Here is a 15308-nt window from a genome sequence, read left to right as displayed (position 1 = left end):
GATAGTTCTGGCTTATTTGCGTTCCCCGTGCTGTCCAAACTATCTGTCGTCGACTGTACTGTCAGGCCTTCAGAGCTATTTCAGGCATGGCCTGTGGAATTTTGAACCCTTAAGGGTAGTAAAAGGCATGCAATGACACGATGCCAATAAAATTTTCTCACGTAGCTTCATGTTGCAGATAAGCGGCTTCTCTGGCAAAAATTACATGTTACTTTTTTCATTTCATTTTGTTACCCCTCAAGGGCATATGCATTACAGAGGGCAGTGTTGCATAACATATAGAGAAAAATTAACAAACACAATTTAGACTAATGAAACAAAAGGAAATACAGAAAGCCAACTACAAAAGAAAAATAAAGAGCCAAATACATGTCTAAGTAGAAGCAAGTGCCAAAGAGAATAAACGGTGATAGGCAACAATGCTACACAGTAGCTCAAACAACAATCACAAGTGGAGCAACATATATACAAAACACACTGCAATGAAAACGATAACTGTCTACAAAAATTTTAGAAAAGAATAAAATGTCAGAGATCATCATCAAGAGTTCGCATGAGAGATAAATGAAATGAGTCGTCATCTGGTATTGATGCTACGTCAGGCGGAAGGCGATTCCACTCACTTGATGTACAAGTGAAAAAGAACATTGGTTTTAGAACTGAATATGCTTACTTTGTAATGATCGTCGAAGCAGGATAAACAATATAATAGTTGTGAAATAAAAGCATGCTTCGATTCGTCATGATGATAAATTTCGTGAAAAAGGCGAAGGCGAGATACTGTCCTACGAAGCTCAAGAGACGGCAATGAAAGCGTTAGTTTCATTAAAGTTATGCTGCTATTACGGTTGTAATTGGAAAGAATTAAACGCACCAAATTATTGTGGACCATCTCGAGTGAGGATGTTAAGTTCGTGAAACTGGGGTCCCAAACTGAAGAGGGATATTCAAATTTTGAACCCCTTGATGTCTTGTGCATAGTCAGTTTAGCAGAAACAGGCGCTTTAGAAAAATTTCAACGCAGGTAACCGAGCATGCGATAACTGTTCTTAATTATTTAATCACTATGATGCTTCCAGCTGTTGATCAATAGTTATAAAAGTTAGTTAAAAATAATGCTAAATTTAGCAGTTCACCTGGCTAAACCGGCCACAAAGAGTCGCAGGCGCACCAAATCAAGTAAAGCCATAAAAGAATTTACTGCACAGGCTTTCTTCAAGAAAAACTGGGCGCCCGCCAGCGTCCGCGGAACGAACGCGCGCGCGCGCGCTCGCAGACGACGCACTTGACAACGACAGCAAAATTGCAGAATGTTGTTGTATAACCCAAGCCTCAAAAAAGTATACGCAGCAAAAAGGTGTCAGTATAAATTTGCAGTTGAAATACAGCACCATTGTAAGAGCGCACATGCGCAATCGGTCTCGGTGCCTGCATCGAAATTATGCTGAACGTGCCGCGAAACGCGTCTCCGCCCAATCAATTTCACTCGCAGCGCCCTCGCACAATTTTGCCACACGCGGCGCCTCGGCCGGAGAGCGCTGTTCAGTTCGCTCAACTATTTAGCTTTAGAATAGGGGCCCCAAAGAGCTTTGTGTACAGTGTACTAGAAGTATTCTAGCACACTGTAGCTTTGCGGTTGTTAGCGTTGGTGCACGCAGGAGTAAATGCTTTGCGTTTGCAGATTGCGTTTTGCGCTGACAGAGCCACTACGGCGTCAAAGAAAAAGCTGTTAGAAATAATTAAATAATATATACCACTTTTTGATAAGAATAGTAATTTTGACTTTCGTGTATTCGGGTTTAATTACAATTTTAGAGGTTATTCTGTAAGCAGCAAACAATTAGTTACGCTTAGTTTTGAGCAAACCAACTTTACGTGCCTTGACCAGCCAAGCTTAGCCGTGTTAAACTTACAAGCCATAAAATCCACAATCAAATTCGGAATCAGCGGCGTCTAATGAATGAGTCTTCATTGATTGATTGATTGAAAACATCTTTATTTGCAGGATATTCGTAGAACTCGTGGGTGGGCCGCCTAGTCCGGTAGCCCACTGGTTACTGCTGCTGCGCTGGCCCTCCCCACCAGCCAGTGCTGACGGTCAGGATCATCGCTGAGCAGAATAGCCTCCCACTGCTCTTTTGAGGGATTTGGAATGGGGTCAACTATGGGATTAAATTGGCAAGCCCACACCATGTGGTAGAGGTTAGCTACCTCTCCACAGTGTGGGCATTGCGGGGAGTATAGCGTAGGGTACCACTGGTGTAACTTAGCTGGCGTTGGGTATGTATTAGTTTGTAGTCTCCTAAGAGTGTTCTCTTCCAACTTATTGAGGGATTTATGTGGTGTTGGGTACTCCTTCCTGGCTGTTCTGTATGGTGCGAGATTGTCAGCATACACTGCTAAAGCAGTTAGGTCGCAGCACCCTTCACGGTCATCAGGGGGAGACGACCGGTATAGAAGAGCTCGGGCATGCCTGTGAGTGGCTTCGTTTCCTCCTGGTAGTTCCAGGTGACCGGGAAACCAGATAACTGAGGCTTGGCAGGGTGGATACTTAGTCAGCAATGACAACCCTGACCTGTGAATTAATCCATTATTGAAGTTGCGACAGGCGTTCTGGGAGTCAGTGAGCACATCGGCGTTGGGGTTAGATGCTATAACTAATGCAATAGCTGCTTCCTCTGCGTGAGTGGGGTTGGATGTCTTCATCGAGGTGCAATTCACCATCGATCCTGAAGGCGTTGAGACCACAATAGTCATCACTCCATTCTTTGGCCCTGCGGTGCCCACATAGAGGGTGTTAGGTTGCTCGTCCCATTTCTTCTGCAGGGCTTCCCCTCTTGCTTTTCTCCTTTCGATGTTATATGCGGGATGCATGTTCTGCGGAATGGGGTACACGTTGATGCGTCTCCTCACATCACGTGGTACCTCTTCCCTTTGGTCTATCGTATAGGGCAAATTAATATGGATCTTTTCAAGCAGATCTCTACCTGGTTTTGTGAGTGCGAGTCTATTGAGTTGTGAGAGGCATTGCGCTTCCCACATCTCTTTGAGGGTATATGTACTCCTAGAGCCATGAGCTTTGCCGTTGGCATTTAGTTTGGTAGCCCCAGTGCCTTCTTGTAGGCCTTCCGGATCAGTGTCTCCAACTTTTCAATTTCCGACTTGGAGAGGTTAAGGAATGCCGTCCTGTAAATTATCCGAGAAATCACGAAAGCCTGCACTAAGCGGATGGCGTCCCTTTCCTTCATGCCATGGTGCTTATTTCTGATCAATGCATCATCCGGAGGATTTGCTCGGTGGATGTTGTAAGCTTCTTCATAGTGGTGGTGTTCTGTCGCCCCTGCGGGATATACAGCCCTAGGATCTTCATCTCCGTGGGTTCCGGTACTGAGTGGTTGTCTATATACACCGTGATGTTCTGTGCCAGGGGTGTCCTCGGGTTCTTCAGGATGAGCAACTCGGACTTTTCTGGCGCACACTGGAGGCCTCTTTCCCTGGCGTACTGGTCCACCGTGTCAGCTGCTGCTTGAAGACGCTCCTCGATCTCGGCGTCACTCCCCGAGTTGCACCAGACAGTGATATAATCTGCATACAATGTGTGTTTGATACCCGGGATTTAGGAGAGAAGGCCTGGGAGATCTTTCATAGCCAAATTGAACAAAAAGGGGTGACAGTACCGCCCCTTGCGGAGTTCCTCTCGGGCCTAGAGTGATGGCATCTGATTTTATTCCACGAAAGTTTATAGTGGCTTGCCTTGCTGATAAGAAGTTTTTGACATGCTTGTAGGTTCTGGCGCCACAGTTGGTGTTGATGAGGCTTTGAAGAATATTTTTAGGCAGAACGTTATCAAACGCTCTTTTCAAATCAAGTGCCAGGATGGCCCTTGTCTGTGACTTGGGGGGTGTCTCAAGGAGATCCTTGTACAGGTACAAGAGGGCGTCCGGGGTCGATAGGTAAGGGTGAAAGCCGAATTGAGTGTTAGGTAGGAGGTTGTTCTCTTCTAAGTATCTACTGAGTCTCGTGTTGATGACCCTCTCTATGAGCTTGCCCAAACACGAGGTCAGTGATATCGGTCTTTACCCAGTTTAAGGGGTTTGTTCGGCTTCGGAATGAACCGAACCTCCTGTCTTCCAGGATATTGGTAGCGTTCCTGTAGCTCAATGCTGCTCGTTGAAGCATTCCACCAGCGAGGTGATCATAAACACACGCTAGTTGAGAGAAAGCGATAATTGCAGTCACTTCCCCTAGCTTGCGAACTTCACGCGTTACCACAAATCGAACCGAGTTTGGTGCTAGGTTAGAGCCCTCTCTTCGATGCGTGCCGCCATGTTTGTTTACGCAAATCCTTTGGGGCAACATTTAAACGTAACTTTTGGGGCTCCCGCTAAATCAATGATATAGCTTGCCCGACGCAAAACACAGGGCGCTATTCTCGACACACATGGCAACTGCACGGCTGCCATTATCCGCCCTGTTGACCCTGTTATTAGCTGTGGAGAGCTCACGTGCCATGAAATTTGTGCCAGGAAACGCACGTTTTGCAAAATGCAATTTTATGTTTTCATCAAGATGACGAAACATGACGTGGAGCTGCAAATTTCGACTAATACATTTTTTTGGCCCTTGGCAGCTATATTGCGATGTTAGCGCTTCAAAAAGAAAGTGAACGGTAGCGTACAGAAGCCAGTGCCTTGCGAATATGTCGTGGCGATCCAAGGTAGCAGCCATGCCAACTTGCTGATTGGCTGAAGGAATATGCTGTGGGGAGCGTCAAAGGAAGAACTGTTTCGTAAACGTCAATTTGACGTTGCGCTGGGCCGCCATTGCAGAGATTTTCCGCCATAATTTGTGGTGCGACGATCCGCACGAATTATGCTAATGAGCAATGGCGGCCGAGTGGAATGCGTATCGCCACATTTTCCCCGTCGTTTGGCGCCATGAAAATATTTTATTCATAACGCCTGCTCATAGTATTTGCATCGCTATCGTGTGGTGTTGCCATTTGTGCTTTGGGCCATCATTTTTTAGAACACGTCTATATGAAATAATATTGGTTGAACATAGCAAACTTTCTGCAACGTTATCCACTTTTCACTGCTGCGTTTGTATTGGAATCAAGATTAATGCCTTTACGCACAATCAAAAGTTATGACAACGGCGTATTTTTAATTTATAAAAAGAATGTACGTAAGGCGGCGGCGGTGCGAGTAACCAGCGAAGTGAACAAGAGATGGCAACGCCGGCGCTTGCGTCGCGCAAGCGGTTATCTCTGGCGCGCGCAACGCTATCGGTGATATTCGGCCTTTCTCAGCCAGCCGAGTCGGGCTGAGTCACTTACGTTTCACGAGATAGCGATAACGTGGCCTGGAATGTGCGCGCATCACCACTGGTTGGTCTGGTATGTTGTCTCAAGGAAGAAAACAAGTGCGTTGGCGCCAACATGCGATGACTCATTCCATTTCCCCGGGATACGCATCCTAGCTAACGATGCAGATGACTGCTTTTACGCAGCAGACGACGGAAGCGAGACGCGTTTTCGACAGAATAATCATGCGCTTTGAGCTAGCTGCTTTATTTTTACTGCGGAGGAAAACTGTTTTGCTTTACCGAGAACCTTACGTTGGGTGCCTTCATTACAGTTCCTTAGGCAAAACGTCAAGTTTGCGTCACGTTACAAAGCGCCATTTTATTCGCGTCGCGTCTACGTCACGCATCGAAGAAAATGGCGGAATGTACAGATCATAGAGTTTCTCACTACTATAGTGAGAAACTCTATGGTCCAGATCATAGTGAGAAACTCTATGATCCAGATGGTCCAGAATAGCGCCCCCAAACGCAGTTTGCGGCTCGCGCATGCGCAGTGGTTTCGACGCCCCTATTCCAAAACTCTCTATTGTCTGGTACACTCTAAACAGGCCCTTTGTTCAAGCAGCGAGCCGACCTCGGCTGGAAGCTGAGGCCGATCCGTCGCGGGAAAGATACCGCGGCGGAGTGCGCTGTTTTCGCTGCCAACAACGGGGGCACATAGCAAGGGGCTGCACCGCGCCCTGGCCTCCTGTGAGACAGGGAAAGGGGAGCGCGGGTCGCTCGTGAAGGCAGGAGTGACCGAACCTTAATCGAAGTTCAATGTCTGCCTTGATGGGACGAAATTCGTAGCGCAGACGGACCGCAATGCGCTCAGTTGACTGATGCGGCCCCGTGAGCCTGCGGGCCGGCTGGAGCGCTGGGCTCTCCTGATACAGCATTATGACTTTTCAGTGCAGTATCCAGAGGGAAGCGCCAGCGTGGTAGCTGACGCGCTATCTCATGCCCCATTGTCCACCCAGAGCTTTCCTCCAGGTGCGCCAGCAAGTGTCGGGGGCGAAACGAGCGGAGAGAAAGGCGAGTCTGAAAGCGGGCAAACCAGGCAGCGCGCCGCAAAGCGGGCGAGCTTCTCGAAAGCGAACACATGACGCCGATGGCTGCAGTCCTGAGTGGGGACGAGACCTGACTCCCCTTTGGGAGAATTGGAATCGCATTCAGCAGGCAAGAGCTACTGAAGGCCCAGCAAATTGATCCGTTTTGTCGCGGAGTGAGCGCACGAGGTCGCGGGATCGAATTCCGGCCACGGCGGCCGCATTTCGGTGGGGGCGAAATGCGAAAACACCCGTGTACTTAGATTTAGGTGCACGTTAAAGAACCCCAGGTAGTCAAAATTTCCGGAGTCCCCCACTACGGCGTGCCTCATAATCAGAAAGTGGTTTTGGCACCCAAAACCCCATAATTTAATTTTTTTGTCGCGGAGTGAGCGACGGTCTGGAGACGGAGCGCCGACACGCTGCTGGTAGTGCGGCCGCACGGGGGCCGGAACAAGGGTGTGTTGATGGGTCCCCCCCACGGACTCATTTTTGCTGGATCACGATGAGCTTCTGCTGAAATACATAGCCACCGATGACGAGGCTGTGGACAAATTTTTAAGGTGGTTATCCCCTGTAGTCTCAGAAGCTCACTGTTGCGATCCTCTCATGACGAACCCTTGGCCGGTCATTTGAGTGGTTCCAAAGTTTTTGCGAAAATAAGCCAAACTGGCCTGGCATAAAACGCGACCTTTTTGTGCGTGCCACGTCTGAAACGGTGAAATCAAGGGGTGGCAAGCCGCCCGGACTGATGACACCAATTGACAGTGAGCGTCCGTGGCAAGTGGCCAACTGCGATCTTATGGGGCCCTTCCCCGGGAGTAAGGAGGGGTTTACACATACATTTAATGGTAGTCGTTGTTCATTTTTCAAAATAGGTGAAACTGTTGCCGCTTCGGAAAGTGACCGCGCGAGCGGTGCTGGAGAGGTTACGGGGAGTGTTTTTGTCCGTTCGGCTTTACGAAAAGACTGATGACGGACAACGCGTCCTATATCACCGCTCGGATGTTTGGTGCTACGTGCCGTTCCCTGGGAATATAATCACTGCACCACTTCGCCCTACCATCCCCAGACCAATCTGACGGAGAGACTCAAGCGAACTCTCAAACCAGTGTTGGCGGCCTTTGCCGAAAGTCAAAAGGATTGGGCACTCGAGTGAGCTCGTGTTCACAGTCCGAACCGCCGAGAATCGCTCGACTGGTTTCTCTCCCGCCTTCCCCAATCTTGAAAGGGAGCTGGCAAATCCGCTTACCAGTGCCATTCAATGCCAGCTCGGGGACGAGGAGGCGCGGGCAGACTGTTCTGCTTACGCTTCAGCACTTCAGGACAGGTTTTGTTGGGCTCTCTGTAGAGCAAGACAGTTTGACTTCGGCGGGGGCCCAGCAGAAGGCTCAGTACGACCGGGGGCATCGCCGTCTTGCATTTAAGGTAGGTGATCTAGCCCTGAAGCGCAACCATGCTCGTAACGACGCGAGCAAAGGGTTCTCAGCGTCGCTCGCTCCTAAGTAACATGGTCCGTAGCGAGTAAAGAAAGTTTGGTCTCCGCTCGCGTACTTGCTGAAGGATCTTCCTTCGGGGAAACTCGGCCGTGTCCGTATCGCCGACCTGAAGGCCCTTTCGTCACAGTCCGACGAGCTCGCGCCGGTGCCCAGTGGCATCAACCGCAAGCACCAGGGCACACCCGGGTCGTCGCAGCGCATTCGGACCACGCACCGGTACAACCTCAGGAAGCGGTCACTTGTGTGATTTCGCGCCTGAGCGCGGACTTTTTTATAAACGGGACTTTACGGCCAGTGCACAAAAACAAGCTGGCCCCAGCCCAGCTTGCCGCTAGTGATGTTGACAGTGTGTTCTAGCTGTGTGGACATTTAGTTTTGCAGTACGCACGCTGAGTGTAATTATGGTTTTCATATTTGAAGTGTGCTTAATTTTCCCGTGTACGGTTTCTATAGCTAAACTTTTTTATTTGTGCGTACACTGAACATTTTTCTTTCTCTGATCTTTTCCGTTTCTCTTTTTGTTATCTCTTCTTTCTTTCTTTTTCTTTTGCACGCGGTGTTGAAGCGCGCGGAAGGGTGGGGGGGGGACAATGGTCCCTTTGACTCGGCGCGCGGGGGGAAGGAGGCTTCGCACCTGCTATGGCACGGTGCGTTGTGGGCGACGGGCGGCATGGCGGACGGTGAGGGATGTTGCGCGGCCATGGAGAATACCACGAGGAGTGTATGCCTGCGTGCGTGGGACTTGTTGCTCATTGAAGCAACTAGAAGAAAGCCGCGCCAACTCCATCAGATCGCTGTGGACACTGATGGTGGACACCGCGGTGTCACTGACCCTCTGACGTCTGACCGAGAGCTCTGCTGTCGCCGCCGCATTATAAACGCCTTGCAGCCGCGGTCGGGGCTGCCCATTCATGCTGACTAGGGCAGCGTGGCCAGCTGACCTGGCAGTGTCCTGCCCCATCCGGATATAGAGTTCGGGACCGCCACCATCACCATGAATGCTGCACTCGTCGGTCTCGCGGTGAGCCCGTTCTTTCGTTAGGTGGCCTGCAATCAAGCCTACGCTTGCAACTCTCGCGACTTCGGCCACCGCGCTAGCCACAGAACTTTACGCGCCGCCTTCAATATACGATGATGATGATGATGATGATAATGATGACGACCGTAGTGGCCGAAGTTCGAAGAGAGAAAGAGATAAGGATCCATAGGGAAGAGGAGAGAAGAAAGGAGGCTGGAGGGATGGATGGATGTTATGAGCGTCCCTTTTGGAGTGGGGTGGTTGGTTGTGGGGGGCCACCAAGCTCTTGCTATTATACTGCCTAATGTCCTACCTAGGTTAAAGAGAAGAAAAAAAAAAAGCAAAAGAAGCACAATTCCCACAACCAAATTTTTTGATCTCCTGTTGTGAACTTTGTTTTCGTCCATCTCCGTTTTTTTGTTGTTTCCCTACTTCCACCAATCTTCCAGTTGCCTCTTTCTAATCTCTATTGCGGACATTTTTGCTTTCCCCTGCTCGCGCTGTACCCAAGGGCTTCAAGGAGTCCAGTGGTGCCTAAATGGACCGTTGGGCAGATATCTTCGCCATTCTAATAAAGCATGCTCCATAGTTTCCCTAGCTTTACCGCAGCAAGCACATGCTTCGTCTTCCTTCTTATATCTCGCTTTATAGGTGCGTGTTCTAAGGCATCCTGATGACGCTTCGAAAAGTAATGAGCTTCCCTTTGAGTTATAAATTGTTTCTTTCCTGATTTCTTTTTTTCCTCTTAGTTACTCACGGCAGGTTTCTTTTCCGTTGCTGCCACCCATAAGATTATCTCAGCCTCTCTGACCTTGCGTTCGATGGTCTTTGTTGCTGTTGCTATATCACCATAAAGGCCACATACTTGCTGGTAAGCTTCGTAGTTCTTTCCCTCCACTGTGAATCAATGTTATTCCTGTACAAATAACTGAACACTCTTCCAGCCCATTTATTTTCTTCCATATTTCTCCGTCCTTCTTCATAATTAATTTTACTGTGAGCTTCCCTCGCTTCAAAACTCGTCCAACCCATATCAACCTGCACAGCTTCATTTGTAGTCTTCCCGTGAGCGCCCAATGCGAGGCGTCCCACTGATCTTTGGTTGCCATTGAGTCCTGATTGTACCCTCGATTTCAAGCAAATAACCGCATTTTTAAAAGTAAGTCCTTTAAAAGTAAGAACCATTACTTCTTATCCCGGAACACCTCATACCTATGTATCCCCATAGTGCTCTGTGCTTCATTATGGCTGCATTTCTCTTCCCCTTTACTGCAGTTGTTTTCCCCTGTGTTTCCATATACCCTTTGCCTCCGTTTATCCATATACCAAGATATTTTTATTCTTTTACCCGAGGTATTTCCTGGCCCTGTATTGCCACTGTCTGTTCACTGTTTTCATTGAATACCATAACACCTGATTTTCTAACGCTAAATTTCAAACCTAAATTCTTGCCTTCCTGACTACAGATATTAGCCAGACATTGCAAATCGCTTTGCTTGTTAGCTAGCAACACAATTTCGTCCGCATAAAATAAACGTGGAAGCTGCTGCTCTACTACTTTACCCACCTGTTTGTATGAGAGATTAAACCCGATATTGCTTCCTTATAGTGCCCTTTCCATCGTCACCATGTACATCACAAACAGCCGTGGGGATAAAGGGCGCGCCTGCCTCAGTCCCTTGTTGATATCAACTTTCTCCTCGCTCCTCATCCCTTCCCATTCAACACAAACTATTGTCTAGGTAAACCTCTTTCAAAAGCTGTAGACAATCGTCACCTAAGCCTTCCCCTTCCAGAATATCCCACAAAATGTTGCGGTCTACGTTGTCATATGCTCCTGTAATGTCTAAAAAGGCTACGTATAACGGTCTGCTTTCTACTCTTGATACTTCAATACACTTAGCAAGGACAAATTAGTAGTTTGCAAAATAGTGAGCGCCACCTGGTGCACAACAGGCAATGCTGCAGTGCTCTGTGTGCAAGAGTATATGGTGAGAAAGCGAGTTTCGTTTCTTGGCTTCTGCCGCAGCAACCACGTGTGTTCACTACGGCAAAAATAATTGAAGATGCCATCACTCTGTTCCAGTTTTCATGCATGTCATGGACTTCTGGCTTCTCGAAGTGTACCATTCAAACTGATCGCGTGTGGCAATATCTGCTTGCTATAACTGCCACTATTCGCCAGGCTCATCAAGGCTCGGCACTGAAGGAATATTGCGTTAAAAATATCGTATATTCGGAGGCTGCTGATGCCAGCTTGTGACTGATGCGAGCAGCATGCATTCCTTCAACGGAGAGCGGAGTGCACATCATTGAAACACACTGCCGATTTGTCTCCGAGTGTCCACACTTGGTTTCACAGACTTGCCGTGCGCAGCGACCACCGTGCAGGGTGGCTTGCCTTATTTGCTCTTTGCTGCCAACAGAGTATAGAGAGAACAAACTCCGTGTTCATTTAACTGTGACATTATTGTCCAGAGGCCAGAGTGCTCATGAAAATAAACTCTGACTAGTGGGGTTTTCATTCCCAGCACCGTCGGCTGCTGCTTCGACAACCGGTAGTCAGGCCTATTGGTTTGAACGATTGGTGGTTGCCGACAAAGTCAGTGCACCGAGCGTGATGTTCCACTTTGGAGAGTTTACCGTACTAACATGGCTCATCTGCGACAAAGCAAAGTTTCATAGAGTTGTTTGTTCTATTATGATGGTCCTTTTTCCCATACAGTGAATACGGGAAAGTATCAAATGCACACCATTCGCTTGTCTGTATGCACTAACTGCCACGGATGAAGACTGTAGGCCTTGCTCGCTGGCCATGGTTGTTGCCGGTTACGAAGAAGCTTCTGGTAGCAATTGAATGCAGTTTTCTTGCGAACTCTTTAACGCATGCATCAGTATTAAAAGGCTAAATGAAAAATGCATTTGGATATCTGTACACCGTCGGCAAAAAAGAGCAAACCAGGAAACCTCCGTCGCACGGTGGTCGCTCTGCGCTGCCCATCAGCAACACCAACTGCCCTCGGATGGTGTGTTTCGATAATTTCAGTGGCGTAGTACTGGGCGCTGATTGTCGTATGAAGCGCACTTTCGACATCACTTTATGATATTTATTATAATTACACGTCAGCGACAATTGAACGACACCACTGCGCTTTCGCAAGTGCTGTCCGTCCTCGTCCATCTTGAGCTTTCCACATTCTGGCAAAATGCGGCTGCATTTAATGGGGTGTCAAAGCTTGAAGACCGAAATAACCTCGTGGCGCTGGCATGTGACAATTGAGTAGCCGCAAGTAGCACGATGAGAACCAACCGGCTCTGCAAGGAACGAGCAAGTTGTGTGCTGCGATGGCATCTCCGGCCATCGCTTATCCATGCTGCTTTCCTCACAGGATAGCTCTTGTCGGACGGAAACTGAAATAAGCTCGTGCTCCGTTTGCTAGTGAAGCAATTTGTGTGCAGTACACAATACAACTAGCCGGCCTTTTCACGAAAATACCCCGATCAAAACCACCACAAACAGCGTTGGTTGTTCGTCTGCTTCTTGTACCTAACCATGTAGAGGGCGCTCGTGACAACCATGTTCCCGCATGCGCAACAGTATATTTGCAAACCGTCCACTGGCACCTTGGACACTGTCCCGCGTGAAAAGCAGGCTATTTTGTTAATATTTCTTCCCCCCTTTCATGGCGCCATTATCTTGTATCATAGAGTGTAATTTTTTTTTTTTTTTTCATTGTCCTTGGTTTTTTTTTTTTGTCTTTTTATATATGGCGCATAAAAGCGTCTTAGATGTCAGAATGCCGTGTTAATAGTAATTGCTGGGTTTAGGTTGCATTGCGCTAATGCATGAAAGGCTCAATTGTCTTTGGTGCATTAGCCCCTGCTAGCTTCTTCACCACACTGATAGGGGAGCAGTTAAGGAATGGAGGGTGTGAGAAGTTGGGAATTCGCCGCGCCATTGCGCGGGCACATTCACATGTTCTGCCATCCCTACACGTCACACCATTCTCGCTACGGACCAGTTGTCAGCGGTGGTGCTCCACTCACGATGGTTCGCAGTGAGGGCGAGGCTATGACATCACAGTGCCCATTGATGGCTACTCTCATGACGGGCGTCTCTCTTCTGCGTTTGTACTGCACCGGATACGTACAAGCTTCCTCTCGTCCACCGATACCTTTGTGAACTGGGACTTGAGCTCACGCACAGTGCCCTTGCCCGTGCGGGGAGCGCGTACCTTGTGTTGATCCTTTCTGGATGCAAAGCCACAGAATGGGTACCTAGTACTCGCGCGAGGTCGTGCCACGCGGAGCCGCATTATCGGAGGCCCAAGCCGAAGGAGGTTGTCCGAGCTCTTGTGAGTTGGACCATTGGTTATCGTGAGAGCAAGTAGCATAGCCGCTGCTACTTTTCCTAGTGGCGTGTCCCATCTTGGGGGGGGGGGGGGGGGAGCCTGTGCTCTCGTATCAACGTGCTATAGGTGCCCCCGTCTGTTTTCTTGCCTTAGTGTAGGACCCCTTTGGTTGCCCACCGCCCCGAGACAGGGCATTGGTGCCGTGTAGGATGCCGCCGGAGACAGTAAACGGTTTCCGTCAACTCGGTGCGATAATGGAGAGGTTTAGGTTAGAGGACGCAAGCGGCTTGCATATGCAAGAACTAGGGGCGACGGTACTGTGCAGACCCAGACGTAGGGGTCTGTGCATGCGTAGTACCGTGGCCCCTAGTTATTGCGTACCCAAACCGCTTGCGTCCCCTAATCTAAATCTCTACTGTGTTCTTGCGTGCATTGCTCAGTAAGTTCCTTGCGGCCTGAGCTCGCATGCTAGAGGCTCACCGCTGATGCGGTCTGGCTCGCTAAGCTCAAATCCGCAGTGGTCGGTACTCCTGTCAGAGCCAAAGGCGCCCCACAGGCACCCGACGCAGATTCAAAGGCTCGTTGAGCCTTTGCCTGTGCTTAGCTGAGTTAGTGCGCCTTTGCAAATTGGATTTGCCACATTATGTCTGCCAGGCCTAGTGACCTTTGTCCTTTGTTAGGCGAATTATGCCCCTTGTTAGCCCGAGCAGGCGCCACGTTACTCGAGAACAGGGCCAGTACTTCACTTGAGCAGCGAACTCGTGGACCCTGACCTGTTGCAGCCCTTTGTGGGGACGACAACACGAGACGCTACATACCAGCTCTTATTGGAGCAGTAGCATTATTTGGACATGGGGCCAGAGCCCTCCCCGAACACTGCACGTGGGCACATTCATCTGCCATGGCTCCCTTTGGAATGAAGGGCAGTGCGATGTCGCAGTGCTCTCAATCAGCTCCCCGTAGAACACCCTTTTCGAGGAGTTTCTTGCTCCCATTGTCCAAAACGACGACAGTGAACCAACAAACAACAGTCGATGGACCAAGCGTGTTTCACCTTGCTGTCCCCACAGGTCTGTCCGAGGGAGATGCATTGTTAGCTTCACGAAGCTATTTGTAGCAGTGGTACAGGAGAGGCTAGAGGGTCGCTACCCCCTCTGGCTGATCGTAACGGAATTTACTGGAGTATCAGTTGTAGGATATATATGCCAATTCTTTTGACACATGGCAGGTTCGCTTCCGCCACTACTTGGAGCGACAAGCAAAGTTGGCGGCAGCCGAGGTGGAGGTCGACGACGAGGAAGAGCAGTACCTGTCGGCCGAGCCTGACTGCAGCTCGTCCTATGAGGACAGCAGCACCAACATGATGGCGCTGCAGTCTCTCATTGAACCGGACATTGTCAGCGGTACCTATAGTGGGTGCAAGGCGCAACCGATGCCCGCCAGCATTCTGCTCGTGGATGACAAGGAGGTGCTGCAGGTAAGGGCCCTGCCGTTGTCTCCTTTCCTCTTACTCTTGACGGCCAGGGCAACCAGCTGTTCTGAGTTGCAAGTTCAAGGTCTCACAACTTTTGTCACATTTGTATTCACCACCAATAACACCAGCATTTTGAAACACATCTTAATGCATCATGTTTAAATATTTCAGTACATTTTAACGCAACAGTGTTAAAGGGACACTAAAGGCAAATACTGAGTAAACGTGGACTGTTTAACCACCATCTCATAAACGTTACAATGCTTGTTTCATGCCAAGAAAAGACTTAGTTTACGAGAAATTTGCATCTGAAGGGTCCGAATGCCATTTTTGAAATTCAAATCTCCCACCATCGAACCTGGGGGGGTGACATGCAGTGATTTGGGCTTGTTGGTATGACATCGTGATGCTTATAGCATGTGAAAAGACAAGGACAAAAGGAAGACGTGACACACACAGGCGTTATGTGTGTCATATCTTCCTTCCGTCCTTGTCTTTTCACGCACTATGAGCCTCACGAGGAGTGGTGACATTGCATATGTGGTCACCACCCTTTGCTGCCTGCCGTCA

The 15308-nt window shown here is 49.0% G+C and overlaps 1 protein-coding gene and 1 long non-coding RNA gene across 3 annotated transcripts in view; one reads left to right on the top strand and one right to left on the bottom strand.

Moving 5' to 3' along the window:
- Positions 1-15308, bottom strand: part of LOC142588326 (uncharacterized) — a 116414-nt gene that overhangs the window by 5168 nt on the left and 95938 nt on the right. The gene's annotated exons all lie outside the window — the stretch shown is intronic.
- Positions 1-15308, top strand: part of LOC142588324 (zinc finger FYVE domain-containing protein 1-like) — a 65167-nt gene that overhangs the window by 19995 nt on the left and 29864 nt on the right. For both annotated transcript variants that reach the window (XM_075699934.1, XM_075699933.1), the window contains exon 4: positions 14493-14741. In XM_075699934.1, the coding sequence (XP_075556049.1) occupies positions 14493-14741 (249 nt within the window). The remainder of the gene's footprint in view (positions 1-14492; positions 14742-15308) is intronic.

Source organism: Dermacentor variabilis, chromosome 7 (genome assembly GCF_050947875.1).
Source record: "Dermacentor variabilis isolate Ectoservices chromosome 7, ASM5094787v1, whole genome shotgun sequence".
Classification (NCBI taxonomy): Eukaryota; Metazoa; Arthropoda; class Arachnida; order Ixodida; family Ixodidae; genus Dermacentor; species Dermacentor variabilis.
The sequence above is the reverse complement of the archived record's forward strand: the minus strand, read 5'-3'. Positions and strand labels throughout refer to the sequence as shown.